The 16,941-nt window shown below is 45.1% G+C and overlaps 1 protein-coding gene across 2 annotated transcripts in view; it reads left to right on the forward strand.

Moving 5' to 3' along the window:
* LOC142302193 (UDP-GlcNAc:betaGal beta-1,3-N-acetylglucosaminyltransferase 7-like) overlaps positions 1-16,411 on the forward strand; it is a 28,594-nt gene extending 12,183 nt beyond the window's left edge. For both annotated transcript variants that reach the window (XM_075343282.1, XM_075343281.1), the window contains 2 exons: positions 1,290-1,884; positions 15,322-16,411. In XM_075343282.1, the coding sequence (XP_075199397.1) occupies positions 1,293-1,884; positions 15,322-15,827 (1,098 nt within the window). In that variant the 5' untranslated portion in view covers positions 1,290-1,292 and the 3' untranslated portion in view covers positions 15,828-16,411. The remainder of the gene's footprint in view (positions 1-1,289; positions 1,885-15,321) is intronic.
* Positions 16,412-16,941: the final 530 nt, after the last annotated feature.

The following is a 16,941-nucleotide window of genomic DNA, read 5'->3' on the forward strand; positions in this document are numbered from 1 at the left end:
GGATTTTAGAAAAAATCAAAGATCACCAGCAAAGCACCCCTCCCCCTCCATCACAACTTTCCATCATCGCCCCTTCCCCACCTCACCGCTCCACCTCATTTCACCTCCCCTTCCATGCTTCATGGTGGGCACCAGACATGTAGAAACCATCTGACCATCTTTTCTGCATCTCACAAAGATATGGCGATTAGGGGAAAAAATGAAAATTTTGACCCATCAGACAAAGAGTACTGATTTGCTTTATCTAATGTCCAGTGCTTGTGTTGTTTGGCTCTGCATGTTCACCATCCTCAGTAGTGGATTAAAGGATTACAAAAGGCCTGTTTCTTGCTAGACAATTGATGTTGGCATGTATCTGTTACTTTGTGGATGTTTTGTGAGGGCTGTTATCTGATGTGTTGTCAATTTGCGGTTTCTGAGGCTGATAACCCTGATGAACTTATCCTCTGCAGCAGAGGTCATTCTTGATCTTCCTTTTTTGAGACAATTTCATCACAGTAAATCATACCCGCACTTGATACCTTCAAGGTTTTAGCAGTTTTCATAACTAACGCGATGTCATTGGGGGTCACGGAATTCGTGACGCACATCCGGCCTCGTCAGCGATGTTGTTGCGTGTGAAACGTACGAGCGACCGCTAATGAGCAAAAATACTCACCTTATCATTGTTTGTTGACATGCTCCTCCATTCCCAAATATCGTTGCTGTTGCAGGACGCAGGTTGTTCGTTGTTCCTGCGGCAGCACACATCGCTATGTGTTACACCCCAGGAATAAGAAACCTCACCTCACCTGCGGCCACCCGCAATGAGGAAGCGTCCCGCTCATCTCCGCCCCTCTGCTTTGATTGGGCACCCGCTTAGTGATGTCGCTGTGATGCCGAACGAACTGCCCCCTTAGAAAGGAGGCGGTTCACTGGTCACAGCGATGTCGCTAGGCAGGTAAGTAGTGTGACGGGTCTGAGCGATGTTGTGCGCCACGGGCAGCGATTTGCCTGTGACGTACAAAGACGGGGGCGGGTACGCACGCTAGCGATATCATTGCGTGTAAAGCTGCCTTTAGTGTAATGGTTCTTGCCATATTCTGGCATTACACAGGTGTGGAGTAGAGCTCAGCACTGTGTGGACCTCGGCATGCACGTCACTTAGTTCGTAGGAATAGTACTCCTTCTATCTTAGTTTATTACTGATACTCGTTTATTATATGGCATATATTATATATATACGCACAAATATGGTCTACAGCATGCATTTCTGTATGAGATCATCACTCCAGCCTTTATCTTTGCAGGTCATGCTAAGACGAAGACGTTCAGCTATTGTCATCCTCTCGCTTGCGCTTTGTTGCACCCTGTCTCTTCTGGTGTGGATTATAATGGAAGAGGAGCCGTTGGGGTACATTCCAGACGTACAAGATCCGTTTCCAGCAAACCTCAGCTCCCCTCCATCACTCCGTCGTTCTGCTACTCTCTATGACACAAACTTTAGCTTCTTTTTAGACCTAGAAGTATACAACAAGAGCTACCCGGGCCTTCAGAACTATAGATGTCGAGCCTTTATAGGACTATTGGGGTACTGCCACACACAGGACCCCCTAATTCTGATGGCGGTGAAATCCCACGCCAAGGCCAGAGAGCGCAGAGACTCCCTCCGGAAGACTTGGGCCCAGGAGAGAAGCATTGGCGGGTTCAGGTTTAAGCCGGTGTTTTTGATGGCAAACTCTGGAATGAAGCGGCAAATGATGAGGTTGATTGAAGAAGCTTTGCTTTATAAAGACATTCTTCTGTGGGACTTCTTCGAGAGCCACCATAACTTATCCCTTAAAGAAAGATGTTTTCTGGAGTGGTTGTATTATCGGTGTTCACAGGCAAAATACATATTCAAAGGTGAGTTTCTGCGGTGTATGAGCCTATGGGGTGACGCAGATTGGCGGCACTTGGGCGGGGGCTACACGTTTACTGCTGTGGACAAAATTTACTGGTAAAAAGGTTAAAAACAAAAAAAAACAAAAGGGAAAATACTTTTTTACAAGTTCAGAATTTTTTTAAGCCAATCAAATAGTAAAAGAAAATAAAAATTCCGTTAGTTTTGTCAATAATCATAGTGGAGAATCCCGATCCCGGCCATCTTTATCCGAATTAATGCCGTACAAACCCAACCTGAAAATGGATGGCGGCATTGTATATTATTATCAATCCACTTCACTGGGATCTTCATCTTGGTTTTCGGCACATTACGTGGTAAAATGAGAGATGACGTCCATAACTAGAGCTCGGCTTACAAAAACAGAAGAGGTCACATGGCCAAGACGGAAAAGTACCAAAGATATGGAGAAGAGGGAAAAACGAGAGCAAAAAACCCTACGGGGTGAAAGGTGCAATGTACAGCTCAGAGGTATCTCATAATAAGTATGCAATTATAGATTTCAATATATAATAATGTAAAGGGTCTACGACACAAAAAGGTAATTCCTAGCAGGAGACGTCCTATAAGATCGGCACACCGCTCTGCTGAAACACTCTGTGCTGCTGGGGACAGGTGACTATTCGTGTGTGTGTATTCAGTGTATACATGCGGAGGGCGGACTGCGGGGGGAGCCGAGCCAGGTAATGTGTGCGGGGTGCGTATTGCGGGGTGGGTGGAGCCAAGCGGGGCCATTGCGCTGAGGACGTCAGTGCTGGGGACAGGTGACTATTTATGTGTGTGTGTGTGTGTTCAGTGTATACACGCGGAGGGCGGAGTGCGGGGGGGTGGAGGCGAGCGGTGGGTATGTGTCGGCTGGGTTGCCGGTGTGGGCTCCCAGGGGTGCAGCACTCACCGGGGGGCTCCGTGTGGGTGCGGGGAAAAGTGTCGGGCGTCATCCTGTCGGCCCGTAGTTCGGGCTGTTCAGTTAGCAGAGCCGTTGGTCACAGGCTCTTTAGCGCGCAGTGTGGTGACCTTTGTCGCTGTAATGACGTCATTTTGGAGCAAGACAGACGGAATAAGGCAAATATAGATAGATAATACTGTACAAGAATATAACTACTATAATACTGCCCCTATGTACAAGAATATAACTACTATAATACTGCCCCTATATACAAGAATATAACTACTATAATACTGCCCCCTATGTACAAGAATATAACTACTATAATACTGCCCCTATATACAAGAATATAACTACTATAATACTGCCCCTATATACAAGAATATAACTGCTATAATACTGCCCCTATATACAAGAATATAACTACTATAATACTGCCCCTATGTACAAGAATATAACTACTATAATACTGCCCCCTATGTACAAGAATATAACTACTATAATACTGCCCCCTATATACAAGAATATAACTACTATAATACTACCCCCTATGTACAAGAATATAACTACTATAATACTGCCCCCTATGTACAAGAATATAACTACTATAATAATGCCCCTATATACAAGAATATAACTACTATAATACTGCCCCTATGTACAAGAATATAACTACTATAATACTGCCCCTATATACAAGAATATAACTACTATAATACTGCCCCTATATACAAGAATATAACTACTATAATACTGTCCCCTATATACAAGAATATAACTACTATAATAACGCCCCTATGTACAAGAATATAACTACTATAATACTGCCCCTATGTACAAGAATATAACTACTATAATACTGCCCCTATATACAAGAATATAACTACTATAATACTGCCCCTATATACAAGAATATAACTACTATAATACTACCCCCTATGTACAAGAATATAACTACTATAATACTGCCCCCTATGTACAAGAATATAACTACTATAATACTGCCCCCTATGTACAAGAATATAACTACTGTAATACTGCCTCCTATGTACAAGAATATAACTACTATAATAATGCCCCTATATACAAGAATATAACTACTATAATACTGCCCCTATGTACAAGAATATAACTATTATAATACTGCCCCTATATACAAGAATATAACTACTATAATACTGCCCCTATATACAAGAATATAACTACTATAATACTGCCCCATGTACAAGAATATAACTATTATAATTCTGCCCCTACATACCAGAATATAACTACTATAATACTGCCCCTATATACAAGAATATAACTACTATAATACTGCCCCTATGTACAAGAATATAACTACTATAATACTGCCCCTATATACCAGAATATAACTACTATAATACTGTCCCCTATGTACAAGAATATAACTACTATAATACTGCCCCTATATACAAGAATATAACTACTATAATACTGCCCCTATATACAAGAATATAACTACTATAATACTGCCCCTATGTACAAGAATATAACTACTATAATACTGCCCCTATATACAAGAATATAACTACTATAATACTGCCCCTATATACAAGAATATAGCTACTATAATACTGCTCCTATATACAAGAATATAACTACTATAATACTGCCCCTATGTACAAGAATATAACTACTATAATACTGCTCCTATATACAAGAATATAACTACTATAATACTGCCCCTATGTACAAGAATATAGCTACTATAATACTGCTCCTATATACAAGAATATAACTACTATAATACTGCCCCTATGTACAAGAATATAACTACTATAATACTGCCCCCTATATACAAGAATATAACTACTATAATACTGCCCCTATATACAAGAATATAGCTACTATAATACTGCTCCTATATACAAGAATATAACTACTATAATACTGCCCCTATGTACAAGAATATAACTACTATAATACTGCCTCCTATGTACAAGAATATATCTACTATAATACTGCCTCCTATGTACAAGAATATATCTACTATAATACTGCTCCTATGTACAAGAATATAACTACTATAATACTGCCCCTATATACAAGAATAAGTACTATAATACTGCCCCCTATATACAAGAATACAACTGCTATAATACTGCCCCTATGTACAAGAATATAACTACTATAATACTGCCCCTATATACAAGAATATAACTACTATAATACTGCCCCTATATACAAGAATATAACTACTATAATACTGCCCCTATATACAAGAATATAACTACTATAATACTGCCCCTATATCCAAGAATATAACTACTATAATACTGTCCCCTATATACAAGAATATAACTACTATAATACTGCCCCTATATACAAGAATATAACTACTATAATACTGCCTCCTATGTACAAGAATATATCTACTATAATACTGCTCCTATGTACAAGAATATAACTACTATAATACTGCCCCTATATACAAGAATAAGTACTATAATACTGCCCCTATGTACAAGAATATAACAGCTATAATACTGCCCCCTATATACAAGAATATAACTACTATAATACTGCTCCTATATACAAGAATATAACTACTATAATACTGCCCCTATATACAAGAATATAACTGCTATAATACTGCCCCTATGTACAGGAATATTACTATAATACTGCCCCTATGTACAAGAATATAACAGCTATAATACTGCCCCCTATATACAAGAATATAACTACTATAATACTGCTCCTATATACAAGAATATAACTACTATAATACTGCCCCTATATACAAGAATATAACTACTATAATACTGCCCCTATGTACAAGAATATAACTACTGTAATACTGCCCCTATGTACAAGAATATAACAGCTATAATACTGCCCCTATGTACAAGAATATAACTACTGTAATACTGCCCCTATGTACAAGAATATAACAGCTATAATACTGCCCCCTATATACAAGAATATAACTACTATAATACTGCTCCTATATACAAGAATATAACTACTATAATACTGCCCCTATATACAAGAATATAACTACTATAATACTGCCCCTATATACAAGAATATAACTACTATAATACTGCCCCTATGTACAAGAATATAACTGCTATAATACTGCTCCTATGTACAGGAATATAACTACTATAATACTGCCCCTATGTACAGGAATATTACTATAATACTGCCCCTATGTACAGGAATATTACTATAATACTGCCCCCTATGTACAGGAATATAACTACTATAATACTGCCCCTATGTACAGGAATATTACTATAATACTGCCCCTATGTACAGGAATATAACTGCTATACTACTGCCCCTATGTGCAGGATCAGTACATTTCTGCCCCCATACAGATGCTGTGTGTTGGAGCGTCACATTTTAGTGACTTTCCTTTCCCTCTTCTGGCGTGGACCTCAGATGGAGAAGGCGTTGCAGTTTTTTTCAGTGCACTTTTTGCTGCGTTTCGCCAGGTCTGATTTCTCACAAAACAATTTAGAGTAACTCAACAACTGATGATAAATATGTTAAACGTGAAAACGTGTCCAGAGCCATGTGTATGAGTATCTGGCGCAGACCCCGCTGTGTGACCGCGTCCTCAGGGGGCTCGTTCCCGGGAAATAGATGTGTGCAGGAATCTGCCAGCAGGAAGCGTGAGGAAAGTGAAGTCACAGGCCGTAATGTGAAGAGCCCCCCTCTGGGAATGATAAGACCCCAGAAAAATCCTCAACATCTGTGCTCTGAAATAGAAGATATTTCTGAAGCGTGAAAAGCTCAGTCTGTGATTTCCCATATGGGCAGCGTCCCCTCCGCCCCGGAGGCCTTGCCATCGTGCACTGGACTCCTGATTGCAGTTCAGTCTCTTCCATGTTGTGACACTTTACCTGCACTAATAATAATAATGGAGAGATCAGCAAATCGTCAGGTGTGAAGCTTCCCCCGATTGTCCGCCCGGGGAACAGCGCAGCAGTTATGGTTCCCTGTATTGTGATTTTATAGAGAACTAGCTGTACGCCCCGGCTTCACCAGGGTTAATAACTGCTGGTAACAGAATAGAATGTATTAACACAAATGTATTCTGCACACAAACACCACAAAACAAATAGATAGAAATGTAATTATTAAAAGGCAAAAACTAATTTAATAGAAGCATTTCACAACATATATTTCATCACCACAGATATTCCACACACATTTAACTAAATTGGCCAAGTAATGTGCTCTGTCTGTCTCTATCGCCGTCTGTCTCTTTTCAGGTCTGTCTCTTTCCCCGTCTGTGTCTGTCTCTTTCCAGGTCTGCCTCTTTCCAGGTCTGCCTGTTTCCAGGTCTGCCTGTTTCCAGGTCTGCCTGTTTCCAGGTCTGCCTCTTTCCAGGTCTGTCTCTTTCCAGGTCTGCCTGTTTCCAGGTCTGCCTCTTTCCAGGTCTGCCTCTTTCCAGGTCTGCCTCTTTCCAGGTCTGCCTGTTTCCAGGTCTGCCTCTTTCCAGGTCTGCTTGTTTGTCTCTTTCCCCATCTGTCTCTGTCTCCCCGTCTTTGTCTTTTCCTGTCTGTCTCTTTCCCTGTCTGCCTGTCTTTGTCTGTCTCTATTTCTCTGTCTCTTTCCCCGTCTGTCTCTATCAAGGTCTGTGTCTTTCCCCATCTATCTTTGTTTGTCTCTCTGGCTGTCTCCTCCTTCCCAGTCTGCCTGTCTCTGTCCCTGTCTGCATGTGTCTGTCTATTTCCAGGTCTGTCTCTTTCCCCGTCTGTCTCTTTCCCCGTCTGTCTGTCTCTTTCCCCATCTGTCTGTCTTTTTCCCAGTCTCCCCACCGACATCTTATTACCTCACATATAAGCTTCTCATACTATGAATGTCTTTTGTTCCTATAGCAACCAATCACAGCTCCTACTAATAACCTGTAGTTCCAGGCTCCATTTACTTTAATGAAGGCAGGTTTTTTGGAGAGTAACTGTAAAGCGTGGGGTTAAATTTTCCTGTCAAAATAGTCTACGACGTTCCCTGGGTCACATGAGGTGTCTGTGCAAAATTTTGTGATTGTAAATGCGACGGTGCGGATACAGTTTTCGTTTCACCTTTTTCCCATTATGTAGATAGGGGCAAAATTGATTGGTAAATTGGAACGCGCGGGGTTAAAATCTCGCCTCACAGCATAGCCTATGACGCTCTCTGGGTCCAGAAGTGTGAGTGTGCAAAATGTTGTGATTGTAAATGCGACGGTGCAGATGTCAATCCCAGACACACACACACACACACACAGAGACACACACACACACACACACACACAGAGAGACAGAGACACACACAGACACACACACACAGACACACACACACAGACACACACACATACACACACACACACAGAGAGACAGAGACACACACAGACACACACACACAGACACACACACACAGACACACACACATACACACACACACACACAGAGACACACAGACACACACACACATACATACACACACACACACACACAGAGAGACAGAGACACACACAGACACACACACACAGACACACACACACAGACACACACACAGACACACACACACACACAGAGACACACAGACACACACACACATACATACACACACACACACACAGACACACACACACACAGACACAGACACACACACACACACAAACCTTTATATATTAGATAATCACACAAGCAAGAAATCGGCAAATCCTTACTGAAGCCTTGAAGACCCCCCTAGAGAGGCCGGACCACCTCAGCAAATGCACAGAAATACCCCCAGTCCATTACAAAGCTTTTTTCAAAAATGGAAAAACTGTAAAAATTCATGCAACTTTAAGTTGAGCAGAAATATTGTGACTTGGTGTTTTCATGCCAGTTTTGCCCAGCTCCATTGAAGGAGGCAGTGGTGGGGCAGAGATGATGTGGAGAAAGGGGTGAGACAGAACGTGAACAGGATGGGGCAGGTGGGTCACAACAAGAGTAGGGGTGGAGCGTAATGGGGCAGAATGATAGAGAGGAGGTGGGTCAGAAGGATAGGAAGAGGTGGGGCAGGGGTGGGGCATAATGGAGAGGCAGAGATGGGCCACAATGGTGGAGCAGAGGTGGGGAGTAGCTGGGCAGAGGTGGGTCAGAAGGACAGGAAGAGATGGGTTACAAGTGGGCCAGAACAGGGTCAGGAGTGGTGCAGAGGTGGGTTAAAATGGAGGAGCAGAGGTGGGTCAGAAGGACAGGAAGAGTGAGTCAGAAGTGGGCCATAACAGGGGCAGGGTGGGGCATAATGGTGGAGCAGAGGTGGGGAGTAACTGGGGCAGATGTGGGTCAAAAGGACAGGAAGAAGTGAGTCAGAAGTGGGCCATAACAGGGGCAAGGTGGGGCATAATGGTGGAGCAGAAGTGGGGAGTAACTGGGGCAGATGTGGGTCAGAATGGGGGCAGATGTGGGTCAGAACGGGGGCAGAGGTAGGGCGAGACACTGCAGCATGTCTAAATCATGTGGCGATGGAAGGCGCCTAATGCCAGAAATCTTCCTTCCATTCCGGTCTGGGGTGAGATTTGTGGTAAGGGCCACGGAGGTGCACACTCCTTTTCCCTCGCGCTTCATTCATTAAGGGCTCTTTCACACTTGCGCTATTTTGACGCAAACTGAATCCATCACTAATGTAGTACAGTTCATTTATTTACAGTGGAAGCGCGACATCGTGTGGACACAAGCGGGTACTGCATGACACACACACGCGCCATAGTAACGCGCTTCCAATGTAAATAAATGAACTGTACTACATTAGTGACGGATTCTGTTTGCGTCAAAATAGCGCAAGTGTGAAACTAGCCTAAGGGACCCGCTGATAATGAATGACGCGTGTGTGATCCAGCACGCCTCCTCCAGACCGGCATGAACAACTCTGTTCTTGATTAATTAGGGCCAAGGTTTTTTTAAGTGGCTAAAACTGAGTTTTCTAGAGGAAATAGTTTCAGCCACGCTTCTTCCTTTACGAATAATTTTTCCCCGGAGTAACCATATACTTGTCAGGGGCTCCATTGTGGATTATGAGTAAAGTCCTGAGATTCTGACGTCTACTATGATGGGGCCCGTGCCATTAATTCTTGTGGTAGGCACCAAAAACTGCAGCCAACCATGTTTTGGTGCCCGCCTCAAACATACTGCGGAAAATGACGTCTAACGGAGCATCATTTACTTCAATGACTCCATCAGCGCAAACGCTCAAAGCACATGTTTAGGGCTTAAGACGTAAGTAACAAGTGTATAAAGCATGGTGTGAACATAGCCCAGATCCTAAAAGATTTTATACTGAACAAAAATATAACATTTTTGCTTCTGCAATTTTTCATAAGCTGAACTCAAAGATCTAAGGCTTTTCTATGTACAGAAAGGGCTTTTTCCTTTCAGATATAGTTCAGAAATGTATGTTAGTGAGCTCTTCTCCTTTGCTGAGATAATCCATCCAAGATGCTGATGAGACAGCATGATTATTATACATGTGCGCCTTAGACTGGCCACAATAAAAGACCACTCTAAAATGTGCAGTTTTACTATATTGGAGGTTTAGGTGGGATCAGAACACCAGTCAGTATCTTGTGTGGCCAACATTTGCCAGTCTGCGACCTGCCGTGTACAGTGAAAACCGGGATTCATCCGTGAAGAACACTTCTCCAATGTGCTAGACGCCACTGGATGTGAGCATTTGCCCACACAAGTGGGTTACGATGAAGAGCAGCAGTCAGGTGGAGACCCCAATGAGGACAACAAACCGCAGCCTGGTGGAAACCTCAATGAGGACAACGAACTGCAGCCAGGTGGAAACCTCAATGAGGACAACGAACTGCAGCCAGGTGTAAACCTCAATGAGGACAACGAACTGCAGCCAGGTGGAGACCTCAATGAGGACAACGAACTGCAGCCAGGTGGAGACCTCAATGAGGACAACGAACTGCAGCCAGGTGTAAACCTCAATGAGGACAACGAACTGCAGCCAGGTGGAAACCTCAATGAGGACAACGAACCGCAGCCAGGTGGAGACCTCAATGAGGACAACGAACTGCAGCCTGGTGGAAACCTCAATGAGGACAACGAACTGCAGCCTGGTGGAAACCTCAATGAGGACAACGAACTGCAGCCTGGTGGAAACCTCAATGAGGACAACGAACCGCAGCCAGGTGGAGACCTCAATGAGGACAACGAACTGCAGCCAGGTGGAGACCTCAATGAGGACAACGAACCGCAGCCAGGTAGCGACCCCGATGAGGAGGACAACGAACTGCAGCCAGGTAGCGACCCCGATGAGGAGGACAACGAACTGCAGCCAGGTAGCGACCCCGATGAGGAAGACAACGAACTGCAGCCAGGTAGCGACCCCGATGAGGAGGACAAGCTGCAATCAGATGGTGACCCTGATGAGGACGACGAGCAGGAAATTAGGGAGAGACCCTGATCAGTACGAAGACCTGCAGTGAGGTGGAGACCCAAATGAGGACAATGACCTTCAGTCAAGTGGAGACTCCAATGAGGACAATGTACTACAGTCAGATGGGGATCCCGATGAGGACAAAGAGCAGGAGTCAGGTGGAGACCCTAATGATGACCTGCAGTCAGGTGGAGAGCCCGAGTGAGGATGACTAGCAGCAGGCAGGTGGAGACCCCGATGGGGACAACGATCTGCAGTCAAGTGGAGACCGTGAGGAGGTAGGTGAGCTGCAGTCAGGTGGAGACCATGATGAGGACAGTGAGATGCATTGGAAGAAAATGATTGGACCCTAAGGTTACCCTTGAGCAATATTATACCCCAAATGTTAAACAAAACTAAAAAAAATATAACAAGGGGATATTATTGGTCTAACTGATACCAATATATTCGTATAATGAGTGGTATGAGTGTGAATCACTATACTTTTTTGTAAGGCCCCTCATTAAGGCTAGTGGAACGAAACAGAATATAGTAAAGGGCCATCTAGGATCAGTCAACGTTTGAGTGGGGGCACCACGGCGTATTACATAAGGGTGCCGACCCCCACTGATAGGGAGAGGACAGGGAAGGTGCCCAAGGACCCTCCCCTGACTATATATTATGCACTAATAGATTGTTTTTTAACCTGTACTTTGTTAATTTAGTGTTTTGAATAAAATGTATACTTTTATACAAGATAAGGGGTAGTTGTTTTGGTTCAAATAGTATAATCTACCCCTACTGGAAGGGAAAAAAAATCTGAGGGTTGTAAGGCTGTGTCCACGGTAAAATGTTGCTGCGGATTTTTCTGCATGAAAATCCGCGACTTTCCCAGCAAATCCGCACCTTTTCAAAGGTGCGGAATTGCCACGGATTTTTTTTTTTCTTCCCAATTCTATAGCCAAAATCCGGATCAAAATCCGCAACAATAATTGACATGTTGCAGATTTTTCCGGATCAAAAATCCGCAGCATGGACACAGCATTTCCAAAATGCCATTGAAATGGCTTGGAAGTGCCGCTGCTGCAGATTTTCGGAAAATCCGCGGCTTTTCCGCGAGAAATCCGCGGCAAAATCCGCGCATTTTCCGCAGCGTGGACACATAGTTTAAGGACAGTGAGGTGCAGCAAAGTGGACACACTGATGAGGACAACAAGCAGCAGTCAGATGGAGACCCTGGTGAGGTTAATGAACAGCAGATGAGCTTTCCTGAGACGGTTTCTGTCAGTTTGTGCAGAAATTCTTTGGTTTTGCACAGATTGTTGCAGTCGCTGTCCGGGGAGCCGGTCTCAGACGATCTTGGAGGTGAAGATGCTGGATATGGAGGTCCAGGGCTGGTGTGGTTACACGTGGTCTGCGGTTGTGGTTCTGTCAAATACTCTGAAACGCCTTTAGAGACTGCTTATGGTAGAGAAGTGCACGTTCAATATACGGGCAACAGCTGTGGCGGAGATTCCTGCAGTCAGCATGACAATTGAACGTTCCATCAAAACCCGCGACATCTGTGGCATTGTGCTGGGATAAAACTGCAGATTTTAGAGTGGCCTTTATTGTGGCCAGCCTAAGGCGCACCTGTGCAATAATCATGTGTCTAATCAGCATCTTGATATGGCACACCTGTGAGGTGGACGGATTGTCTCCGCAGAGAAGTGATCACTAACAGATTCAAAAGAAGTGAAGAATATGTGAGCGGAAACTGATTTTTGTGGTGATAGAGTAAGTTCTAGATCTTAGATTTCAGCTCATGAAAAATGGGAAAAAAAAAATCAAAATTGTTGTTTTATATTTTTGTTCAGTGTAGAATATATTTTTGCATTTAGCGCTGGCAGCACAGTAATAATTGACTTTATTTCAGATTAGCAGCACTCCTGTGGTGGAAACATGTTCTTCTGCCCAATAGAAATGTCACTTAACACAGTGTCTGACTGGTTGAGGCTCCCTGATTACAGAGGACTATTGACAGTTGTTGGGGTCCTGTGACCCCCAGCGCTCCATATCACTGCCCAGCAGACCCCACTGATCGGCTGATTGACGTCTACAGCTCCATTGGAAGAGATATATAATATTACTATCCTGCATTCATTCAGTGGATATAGACTATCCTGCATTCATCTGGAAGCTCCTGAGACCAAGACGTGGTGTGAACTCATCCCAGAGTAAGGCAGTGTTCACACGTCCGGTAATCGTCCCTCAGAACAGATCCATTGGTGAAAAGGTTCTGTGCCGCCCCCATGCCTGTAGCAGCCGGGCTGCTCGGATCTGGACCCGCTGTGTGGCTCGAGGGATCCTCCGGACCCGGGGGTCACGCGGACACGCCAAATGAAAAGGGGGGACGTAGTTGTACGGGCTTGGCCGTATTCAGTTTGTGACGCCACCCACGGTGTATGGTGAGGTGGGACACCACCGCTGCTGTTGTGGGACACCCGAGGGAGATGTAGTGGCAGCCGGATGTTAACCCCTCCGTGGGTAGGGATGGTTGCCCCGGGGCCCAGTGTCTCTGTGCAGGGTATGGCGATGGCAGGGGCTTGTGCGCCCGGATGGACCAGGGGATATTTGGTTACTCACAATTAAATGAATCACACGAGTCTTTTGGTAAACCAAGGTGCTGGTGGCCGGCCGCCGCGGCCGGTTGTACTCTGATCCCCCACCCAGGCTGGTGATCACCGTCTTTTCCTCTGCACAGTTGTGGTTGTTTGTTTAGACTTCCCGGTATGGAACACGGGAGTCCGCTCCCAGCTTTTTGTGTACCTGAGGAGCCATGCCCGCTGACGCTGACCCGTGGGATCTATGGGCCCTGGCGGTTGCTCTATCACTCTCTGTGGATGGTTGTCTGCTTTTGGGACTTTGGTTGGGACAGGACCTATAATCCTGCCATCAATCGGTTGATTAGCTAGGCCGTTTGTTCCGGTCCTGGCTTCAGGGTCCGAGTACCCCCTCTGTTCATGGTTTCTGGGTCGGGTCTCTGGTGTCGATACCAGCGAGCTCCAACCCTGTCCTGGTCCACCTCGGATCTCCAGCTGCCGTCTTCCCATCGCCTGCCGACTGAGACCACAGTCTGCCACCTAGCCAAAGTACCAGGGCTCCAACCCTAGCACCGTTCAACTTGAGCTTCTCCTCCGCTGGAGCTACACCTAGCCCCAGCCTCTGCTCAGCTTGAGCTCTACACTTCTTCTCGACTGCAGTAGACTTGACTGCTTGTTTTCCCGCCCCGGGCTGTCTAGGCCCCTAGGAGGGCGTTTCATAACCGCCTGGTCCCGCCCACTGGTGTGCCTGTCTTGCCCTAAGGGGGTGGTGACTAGGGTTTCAGGTCGGCTGTATGTAACCCTGTGAGGGAAGGTGTTATGCGGGGGCCTAATGTGTGACTACCTGGTTTTGCCAGGGCGTCACAGTTCTGCGCACACAACTTTTTTTGTCCCGATCGAAAAAATTGATTTTGCAGGATCCATTTTTCAACATTGGACGGAGAACGGATCTGTTACCTGATAGTTATTCAGGCTCCGTTTTTCTTCCATTTGTAACGGATCTGTTTTTTTCTTACTGAATCAGTTTCAAATGAAAGATAAATAGTGATCCGGTAACAGATTCGTTTTCCATAGATTCAAATGTAAAAAAAAAAAAAGGATCCTGCAAAAATATTTTTTTTCAAAACTGACAAAGTTGTGTTTGCAGAATGGATCTCTGCTGGATCTGTTGTAACAGGAGACTCCTGGACGTGTGACCTCCTTAGCCCTTCTCAGGGGGCTCAGAAGTCGATCCTGTAGTGGCTGTAGTTGGCTGATTGGGGCTTTGCAGTCTGCGCTTGTGGTGGACGTTCTTAATTCCTCTTCATTACTGTTTTGATGGTTTTGGCTACTTTTGTACACGGTCACACACGCCTCGCGTACGGTCAGACCAGCTAGACATGGACAGCTAAGGACATCCATCTTTACTCAAAAACCGACTTGTAAATCTTCCCCTAAAGCTTCTGCAGTGCCCCCGATCGGCCGAGCCTTTCTCTACCCATCCGATGTCCTCTGTATGAAGCCATTTATTTTGTATCACTCATTGGCGTTTTTTTTCTTTTCTTTCTATGCAGGTGACGATGATGAGTTTGTTAACCCCCACGCACTGGCCGCCTACATTACCTCCTCGGACCCAACCAACCGACTGAAGATTCATGGGCATCTCCAGGTTAATCCACCTCCTGATCGTCATGGAAAGTATGAGGTGCCAATATCCATCTATCCCCATAAGTACTACCCCCCATTTGTGTCGGGCGGGGGCTTCCTCATCCCCGCAGAGATAGTTCCATCCCTCCATTGGGCTGCGTCCATTATTCCTGTCTTTCCTCTCGATGACGTTTTCTTGGGATTCTTGGCTTTGGCCACCAAAGTTGAGTTTCATCATGATCCGAGATTCTTCTCGTTTGGTCTGAAGAATGATGACTTTTGTCACTACCTGGATGTCCTGGTGGTCCATGGTCTGACCCCCCAAAGAATCCTGGAGGTATGGGAAAACCTGCCATCACTACAACCATGCCCACCAGGGACGGAGAAGGTGGAGGAAAGAGGAGCCAATGACAACCTCCCGCACAAGCTTTGACCATGACTTCTGCAAAAAGCCGTGCCGAACTGATATGGAGCTGCATAACCCTCAGTGATCGGGGTTAGTGTTCCCTTCTATCAACAGCACCCTGCAGGGGACGGGGCCGGCTCACAGCTCCTTTCTATCACCCTGCAGGGGGTGGGGCCAGCTCACAGCTCCCTTCTCTGTATCACCCTGCAGGGGGCGTGGCCAGCTCACAGCTCTCTTCTCTCTGTATCACCCTGCAGGGGGCGTGGCCAGCTCACAGCTCCCTTCTCTCTGTATCCCCCTGCAGGGGGCTGGGCAGGATCATATGCATCACCTTGCAAAGGCCACATTCAGAGTGGTTTTGTCACCTTAATGGTATAAGGTTATGTCTCTATCACCTTGCAAATGGTGGGGCAGCCCCCAAGCATCATCGGCGCAGTTCCCAGTCGTGTGGATTGTGCACTTGTATTACATACATATTTAGGATGTCAGTCTAATTTATTGATTTATACAATGAATTTATATTTTTATGCAGAGATTATTTGTCTGTGATAAACACACATTATTGATGAACACAATATTGGTATGTCTTGATATTGGAATAAATGCGTCTCTCACTGTGAAGATCTGAGGTTGTGTGTGTATTAATCACCGAGGCAGGTTACCAATGCAACGATTTTTATTTACACTAGACCTTAGGATAGTTCCTCAAATCCAGACGACTGATCTCATGACCGCAGCACGTGTATCCAGCTACAGCCAACAACCCCCCCCCAACCCCTCATCAGTGTCCTAAGAACCAACTATGGATTGGTAGAGGTATGTTCCTGAGGCCGAGCCCCTCACCCAGGACTGCATGTGACCCCTGTGATGACTCTGTTGGGTCTACAATCCCCATCCACATCCACATAATGGGACTGGTGGCTGAGCGAGCAATGGCTTAATTGATGCCCCTGAGACAATAACGAGAATAATGGAAGATTGCTTTACTGTAATTACCAATCTTGTGCCTGGCCTTCTGTGTACCTTGGCCTACTTCACATGTCGGTGATTCTGGTACGCATGTTACTGTTTTTATACCTAACAATCTCTGACATACGCAAACCCATTAAAATCAATGGGTCTACACGCTGATTTTTCACTG

The sequence above is a fragment of the Anomaloglossus baeobatrachus genome, chromosome 4 (assembly GCF_048569485.1).
Source record: "Anomaloglossus baeobatrachus isolate aAnoBae1 chromosome 4, aAnoBae1.hap1, whole genome shotgun sequence".
NCBI lineage: Eukaryota > Metazoa > Chordata > Amphibia > Anura > Aromobatidae > Anomaloglossus > Anomaloglossus baeobatrachus.